The sequence below is a fragment of the Nyctereutes procyonoides genome, unplaced genomic scaffold, assembly GCF_905146905.1.
Source record: "Nyctereutes procyonoides isolate TBG_1078 unplaced genomic scaffold, NYPRO_anot_genome, whole genome shotgun sequence".
NCBI classification, from domain to species: domain Eukaryota; kingdom Metazoa; phylum Chordata; class Mammalia; order Carnivora; family Canidae; genus Nyctereutes; species Nyctereutes procyonoides.
The window spans coordinates 28,211,648-28,219,953 of record NW_026575049.1 but is presented as its reverse complement, the minus strand read 5'-3'; the positions used below and the strand labels follow the sequence as shown (position 1 = coordinate 28,219,953).

General features: G+C 54.7%; 1 protein-coding gene across 1 annotated transcript in view; it reads left to right on the top strand.

Moving 5' to 3' along the window:
* The first annotated feature begins 439 nt into the window (after positions 1 to 439).
* The window catches only part of CYTH4 (cytohesin 4), a 30,451-nt gene continuing 22,584 nt past the window's right edge, over positions 440 to 8,306 (top strand). Inside the window, exon 1 of the mRNA XM_055329484.1 lies at positions 440 to 534. Coding sequence (XP_055185459.1) covers positions 516 to 534 — 19 coding nt within the window. The 5' untranslated portion in view covers positions 440 to 515. The remainder of the gene's footprint in view (positions 535 to 8,306) is intronic.

Here is an 8,306-nt window from a genome sequence, read left to right as displayed (position 1 = left end):
TCCTTTTCCTAAGGCTGAGGAGATGGAAGAGAGCTTGTAGGGCAGAATCTTTGGGGCCCCGCTGTCCAAGGGTGACCCTTCAGCTGACATCTGGGGACGTTGCTAAGTAAATGCCCGACGTCCTCTGGAGAAGGCTGTGTCCCCCAGCAGCCATCATTCTCTGCACACGTGTGTGCGCATGCGCGCCCGTGGTGTGCCACTGTCTCACTTTCTCTTTTTATCCCCCCAATCCCTCCCTTTGTTTGTTTCCGTTGTCTCTAAATCTCCCTAGCCCGCACCCAAAAATGCAGAGTCCCTGCTACACAAAACTCTGCCAGTTTTAGGAAGTGCTGCTTTGTCAAGAGCCTACACACCAGATCCTAGCAGACAGGACTTCCTCCCCACACGGGGCTGGGCGGGGCGACCCGGAAGGGGCCTGATGTAGCTGAGGTGACACCTCTCTGCCTGGCCAGCTCGAGCAGCAGCTGGCTCAGCAGGCGACAGGAGCACAGGCCACCCTTCCTCAAGGCCTCAGAATGGACTTGTGCCACCCAGGTAAGCACCTGGGCCCTCTCTGGGCCTCAGTTGCCTCTTCTGTAAGATGGGGACAATTGTGCTTGCTTCGCAGGACCCTGGGAGGAATCAATATGTAAATAGATATAAGGTGGGAAAGGCAGAAGCATGCAATGAATGTTTATGAGCTCAAGCTGGGGGCCAAGTTGTGCTCCAAGAGCTGGGAGTGCAGTGAACAAAGCAGGCCCTGTCCCTGCTCCCATGAGCTCACGCTCTAGCGGGGGAGACTGTCAGGAAAGGTATTAATGTAATATGTCAGGAGGTGACAAGCAGGAGGAAGAACAGTCAAGGAGGGTAAGGATGATGGAGAGGGTGCTGGAGAAGGCCTCAGAAGGAGGCACCATTTGGGCAGAGACCTGGAGGGGGGAGGGAGTGATCTATATGGGTTTCTGGGGAAGGAATATTCCAGGGGGAAGGGACAGCAGTGCAAGAGCTGAGGATGATAATGTTGGTGACAATGGCTGTCTGGGTGGCACAAGGGTCCTCAAGCTCCTGTCTAGCCTTTGAGGGTGGGGAGGCTGAGGGCAAGCCTAGAACGCTGGTGGAGGCCAGGGAGGAGCAGCGGAGACCCTCCCCAGTGAACAGGAGCATGTCCGGGGGAAAGAGGAGAGGTGTCTACGCAGCTGGTAGGGGAGACAACAGGATCCTGCTGCGTTTCTGCAAGGCAGGGAGAAGAGGGACAAAGCCTCTGTGCCCTGCAACCAGAATATCCCAGCATTGCCTGGAGATCCAGGAGACGAGGCTGCTGGGAGCTGTCCAGTCCCCGAGCTTCAGATGGCATCCACCCCGTTAGCAAGAGAACCCTTTCTTCCAACAAAACCAAAGGCAGAGCCGTGTGACCCCGCCCCCCGGCCTCCCTGGCTCCGCAGGCTCTGGGGAACACACAGAACCACCCATCCCTTCAACCCCGTTTGGGCTTTTGGTGGCAGGTGGCTCACAGACTGGACGGGCTCCGTGATATGTCATAGGTGGCGACCAGAAGGCAAGAGGGGACCCAGTGAGGAGCAGCACCTGGCTCCTCCCATATCGCCAGATGGGAGGTGATAGGAGACACTGAAGTCATGGAGCCCACACTGCCTGTCTTCCCACCATTATTACTTTGCTCTCACAGCCCGAGGTCCTTCAGAACAGGGAGGGTCGTCTCCATAAAGAGGAAATGGAGGTGAAGTGGACGAGAGGGCTGACTTGCCTGTTAGTGGCCAGGGACGTGAACCTGAGCGGAAAGAGAGCAGGGGTCAGCCCGGGCTGTGGGAGGCTCCGGGAGACCAAGAAGGTGGGCTGCCACTTTGCTTTAGGCTGGCCCTGGGTGGGAGTGGGTTGAGGAAGGTCAATGCAGGCGGTCTGCTGGGAGATTTGAGATCTCCATGGATAGGGTCATTCATTCATTCATTCACTCATGCTGCAAACAGTCCTCCGGTGTGCAGGTCCTGTGCCGGCTGAGCTGTGCCAGGACAGTGGGGACCCAGCTGTGGGGGGAGCTGCTGGTCCAGGATGCGGGGGGAGGGGGAGACAGATCCTGCAGACAATGACCCAGGGCAGATGAGGAAGCGACTTCTTCCACCTGGGAGGGGGGGGAACAAGCTGGGAAAACTTCCTGGAGGAGTCAGAGGGAGGGAAGGAAGGTCATCCCCCATTGTCCAGAGTGGGTCTTAATCAAAGCTCCTCCCCAGCCAGGTGACTTCCCTCTCTGAGCTCAGATTCATCATCCATAAGGGCCCCTCCACCCCCAGTCTGAGCTGGGAAAGTAGGGAATGATTGGGGGGTGGGACTCACCCCACCTGGCTAGGGGCCCAGCTCTGCACCAACCCACCAGTGGTCATGATGGGCCTTTTATCCTCTGTGGGCTCTGCTTCCTCACCTCTGCCATAGACAGGATGGGGCCGGGCTCCCCCAGGACAACCTGGCCTCCTCCAGCTTGTCCTGCCAAGAAGCAGATCAAGCCCCCTCCCCCAGGGCCTGCTGGGAAGCTGAGAGGTCCAGGCAGCAAAGCCCCTACGTGACCAAAGACAACAACTTGGGGTTGGTGCAGCGAGGCTAGGGTGCAGTTAAAAATAGAGACAGCTTGGTTCTGGGGGTGGGGAGGAAGCCACACGGGCGCCCACAGAGCCTCAGGGGCTGGGGCGGAGCCATTCCGCCAGACACCCCCTCCTGCCTGGGTGCCCCTCACGCCGGAGACTCTGAGGCGCCTCTGCCCCCCAGGGGGGGCCCCAGGAGAACACCCTCCTCTCACCCTGGAAAGCGGAAGCAAGGCCAGCTGTCCTGGAAGCCAGGCTGCAAGCAGAATGATTTCTAAAAATATGATGGGAAAGAGGAAGGACAAAGGGGAAGCAGGGAGGAGTTGGGGAGGTGGTCGGGGTGGGCCCCCGGGCACTCCCCGCAGCCTGGGCACGGGTGCAGAGGGCAACCACAGCCTGCAGCAGACGTGGGCTCAGTCGTCCAAAAGTGGCCCTTGTGAGGCCTGAAAATCAGAGTCAAGCTGAGGAGTCAAGTGAGTTCATGGTGGTGGCTATTGTCCTTCTCATGTTATTATTGTTTGTGTTTTATCACTATTGTCATCAAAACCCATTCTCACTGGTTTGGGATGGTATCTCATTGTGGTTTTGATTTGTATTTCCCCGATGGCAAGTGATGCAGAGCATTAGGGTGACTGGATGACAGGCACTAAGGAGGGCACTTGCTGGGATGATGGGAGCACTGGTTGTTATACTATATTTGGCAAATCAAACTTCAATAAAAACAAATAGAAAAAAAAAAAAAACACCTCCAAGGCTTGAAACGCCAGCATCACCCGGCTGGGAATCAGAAATGGCCCTCTCACTCTATGTCCCTGTCACCCCCCACTCACTCTGTGTCCTTGGCACCCTCCCCGAACCATCTGGACCCTCTGCGCTGAAATGCGGAGGAACCCCAGTTTTGAGACAGGTGAAGGGTCCGAAGGCCCCGCGCTCCACAGGACAGTTGCAACAGCACCGGGGCCACCTGTTGGGGTCAGAATCCTGTCAAGGTAACAGGGCCCTGGGAGGATTCATGGACACATCCGTCAAGCCACAGAAGAAGCCCTATGGAGACGGAATGCCAACAGCCCCTCCTCCCTGCCCCCGCCATCCTGCCATCCTGAGGACACGTGGGCCCGTACCTGTGCTTCTGTCCCCCCAGCTCTAGGAAGTTGGCTTTGTTTTCTCTCTCACCCCCCAGAAAGGGAAAGAGGAACAAACCGTAGGCATCATTCCACATCCGGCCTTCATTTTCAAACAGGGAGCCACGGTCAGCATTTCCATGTCAGGACAACCAGGGCTAGTGTCTGATGGGGTTTCAATGATTTGCATGAAAATATCTGGCATCAGACCATCATCAGCATCATGGGTGTGGCCTTGGAGTCCTAGCTGGGCCTGGGGGTGACTCCCAGCTCCACCACCTTCCAGCTGTGTCACATCAGGCTGGCCACTTGACCTCTCTGAGCCTCGGATACCTCATCTATAGAATGAGACCAGATGTTCCTTCCTCCAGAGCTGTCATCAGGATCAGACGGGATAGACAGAAGACGGCAAGAGCCTGGAGCGCCTAGTAGGTGCTCGAGCAGTGAGCCACCCTCTAAGGGACAGTGCGGCTTGTTTGTTGAGCAAATCTCGGAGCTGTCCACGAAGAACTGTCTCCAGAACTGCTGCGGGGACAGGAGGGACCCGAGGGAGAGGCCCAGACGCTGCACGGGAGGGCACCTAAGGGGGATGAGCGGGAGCTACAAGGTGGAGGGGAGAAGGAAAGGCATTCCAGACGTGGGGAACAGCAAGCACACAGGCCCTAGGACCAGGCGCACTGGGAGCAACCAGAGGACTCCGGGAGGCCTCAGGCCTGGCACAGGATGGTGCCGTGTGAGCTGAGGATGGGGGCGAGCCCGTGGGATGAGAGGGCCCTATAGACCTGGGGTCTTGTCCCCAGAACAATGGGATGCCGTGGGAGACTGGATTGGAGGTGCAGAGGGGAGGCAGGGAAACACGGGGATGCCCTGCAGTCACCCAGGGCCCCACCTGTGGTCTGCGTGCAGGTGGGGCAGTGGGAAAAGGTGACGGACAGGGCATGGCTTGGCAGGGGGGAGACATGAGGGCAAGAGAGAGAAAGAGAGACAGCTGCGTGTCAACATGCCTCCTGGGCTCCTGGCCACTTCCAGGAGCTGTGAGGATTAAAAGGCATAATTTATGCTGTGCTGCTGGCATAAAGTAGGTGTTTTTGATCTGACGTTTGATGGGACCCTTGCGTTGTCTCCTGGTACAAATGACACCAGGATCTTCCAGCCAGCCGAGCTCAGAGTTGCAGGGACAGAGATGAAAACACCCAAGTGGGTCACTAGGAGGAGGGTACACGGAGCCTTTCCTCATTTCTGGGTCCATGTCAGTGACCTTTGGGGACAGAACACTATCTAACAGTCATATCTTACATCCTGGTACACGGTGCCCCATCCGAGCAGGATATTGGCTCCAAGCTGACACCTCATCTGCACCTTCCAGAAGCTGCTCCATTGCTCCATCAGGCCGGCAGCTTCTGGTGGTGAAGAGTCGGTGAGGACACTTCCTGGCCGGGGCTCTGTGGGAAGTAAGGGCCACTGCGTGTCCAGAGTACGTGTGGCTTCCAGTCAAGATGGATCACTGGCACCAACACTGGGCCGGTTGGTCAGAGACTGGCTGAGGTCACCAGCCGGGTCATTCCATCTGCTTGGTGGAGCAGGCCCTCTCCTGTGGTGGGTGGTTGCTGGGGAACGTTAGTGTGCTTCACAAAAATTTTCACCCCCCAGGGACGCCTGGGGGGGCTCAGTCGGTTAAGCATCTGACTCTCGATTTGGGCTCAGGTCGTGATCTCAGGGTCGTGGGATCAAGCCCCACATTGGGCTCCATCCTCAGTGGGGAGTCTGCTTGAGATCCTCTCTCCCTCTCCCTCTGCCCTTTCTCTCTCTCTCTCTCTCTCTCTCTGTCTCTCAAATAAATAAATAAATAAAAATCTTAAAACAAAAAATCTTCCCCCTCCGTGTCCACTCCTGAGGGACCATCCACTAGCTCTTCCCCCAGACCTCTCTGCTCCTGATCTTCCAATCTTATTTCTTCTTTCCAGCCTCTGACTGAGAAGTCAAGCCATCCTCTCCTGGCCCTCGTTAACCTTAAAAAATAAAACTGCCAGTTCTTTTTACCAGCAAAGATGGGTTTATTCCAAAATAGTACAGAACTGTGATCCAGGATAAGCAAGCTACGGCCAAACCCCAGGCTAGTCCACAGAACAAAGGAGAGGAGGCTCTTTCATGGAACTCAGGGGAGTTGGAAAGGCTGCTATGAACAGTCCAGTGGAGCTAACTGGGAGCTTGAGGCGAAGTGGCTCTTCATGGGCTGAGCTGTGACTTTCCCATTCCCTGGGCTGTTGCCGAGGGAAGAGAAAAGCTTCCTTCCTCCTGCTGGGAGAGTAAAGTAGGAGCTGAAATCTTTCCCACTTGCAAGGAGCATGTCCCCACCTCCAACCCCCCCATTGCATCTGGAGTTGAGGAGGAGTGGTAGTGTGTGAGAGCTCCCCCTGCTGGCCTTCGGGCTTCCTTATAAAAGACTTTTTTTTTTTTAATTAATTTTCACACCACCTACGCCTGTGTATCCTTACTTGGCACCACTGCTCTTTGCCCACGAAATGGATGAGCAGGTGCTCCTCCACGGTTCTGCCCTTGGGAGGATTTCTCATCTCTGTCTCTCCAGGACACCTTCGAACAGGACTGTGGTTCAATAGCTATCCAGTTTTTACTTAGCCCCAAACAGGAAGCCACTCATTCCGGAACCAAGTTCAGGTGTTTTGCTCCTTTGCTAGAAAGATCCCAAGGGACCTACCGATGTGTGACATAGTGTGTGTAGACATAGTGTGAGATGAGGGGCCTGGGTGACCTGTCCATGGTGCCTACTGGAGCCCTCTGGGTCTGTTCACACCTGTGGAGAGTGAATCACTTATGAAGGATTGTGCTCATTTGACTTTATGACTCAGTGGGTCACACAGACCAACCTTGACTGCTTGGCCAAGGCAGTCATTATCAATGTATCATTATTGTATATAGTTGCCCCAGCATTACAGGACCCTTTGTTCTGGAGACCCAGCTTCCCCTTCAGTCAACAGGGTCTGGGTCTGAATACTGGTAGAGGTCCATACACTAGGCAAAAGGTCTTGGCTTTTCACGAGTGGGCTGTCCTTTGGGAGGGGCATATCCTTGGGTGAGGCACCTCCATTTGGCTGAGTTAAGCTCCTGGGGAAGAACTCAGCTGTGACAGCAGCAAACCACCCCCCAACCCCACCCCCAGCTCCAAGAGAATGGGTGCCTTGGTCCTGAAGGGGAGAGCTGATGGCACAACATGGCACCCGTTATACATGTGTTGGGCGCCCCCTGTATACTGAATACCTGCTTTGTGCCTCCCCATCTCCATACCCAGTTTCCATCACAAAGCCCAAGGTGGCTCTCAGTCAATGAGAAGGAAGGGTAGGGAAAGGGAGACCTGAATAGTCTCTCTGCTTTCATTTGGGAGGGATAATATCTATCCTCGCAAAATCTTAAAGAAATGGGACCAGGTATTCCCTAGAGCTAGGACTTAAAGAGTTGGGGAGCATGTGGACAGCAGACAGGAGAAGGCATCCCAGGGTGGAGGAGCTGCAGAGGCCAAAGTGGGAAACAAGATTGAGAGACAGTTTGGGGACAGTGAGGAGCAGGCAGGCTGGACTTTCAGGTGCTTTCTGAGAATAGTGGGGAATAAGGCTGGGTAGGGAGGCCAGGACCAAATGAGAACTTTGTCTCTAAGTAATAGGGAGTCTGTGGAGAGTTTTTGATCAGGTGAATGTTGTGGATGGAACAGGAAGCACGATGGGTTAGAGGTGCGTCAACTGACCCCAGGGTGGGAATTGTCATAGCACCTTTCACAGAATACCAGCACCCATGTGTCTCCTTTAATTCATTTCTAGGCAATGAGGAACAAACCCAGGCTTTGTAGCCTGCCCAATCCAAGTTCCTCTCTGGCTCAACAGCTTGTCCTGTGCAACCCTGGTCAGGCCACCTCATCTCTCTGAGCCTCAGTGTCTGGGGCAGGAACTATGAATTGTCTCCCTAAACCCAGTCTCCCCATCTTACGTAGTAAAGGTATCAGGACCACCATACTAAAAGCTCATTTCCTAGCTTCCCTTGAAGCTGGGTGTGGTCATATAGCTCCATCTGGCCAATGGCATAAGAGGCAAAATGATACACCACTTCCTGGTTGTGCAAATAAATAAGTGGATAAGTGATAAACAGGTGATCTAGGGAAAGAGTACATGAAAGTCCCAAGGAAGGATAAATGCAAGTATTTTGAGTACTGCCTATCTGTCGGGCTCTTTCTAGGGGCTGAGGATGCAGCAGTGAGCAACACTGAAGTGCCTGCTTCCGTGGTGCTGGGAGTACAATGCGTAAAACAGAAAATATGCAAATAGGGGCGCCTGGGTGGCTCAGTGGTTGAGCATCTGCTGCCTTAAGCTCAGGGTGTGATCCCGGGGTCCTGGGATTGAGTCCCACATCGCGACTCCCCACAGGGAGCCTGCTTCTCCCTCTGCCTGTGTCTCTGCCTCTCTCTGTGTGTCTCTCATGAATAAATAAATAAAACCTTTTTTTTAAAGATGCAAATAAACAAGATGGTTCCAGGGAGCCTGTACCCAGAAGGTACCAAGTTTGGTTGAACAGGAGGATGGAGGAAAGGCTTGCTTTTGAGGGGGTAGTCAGA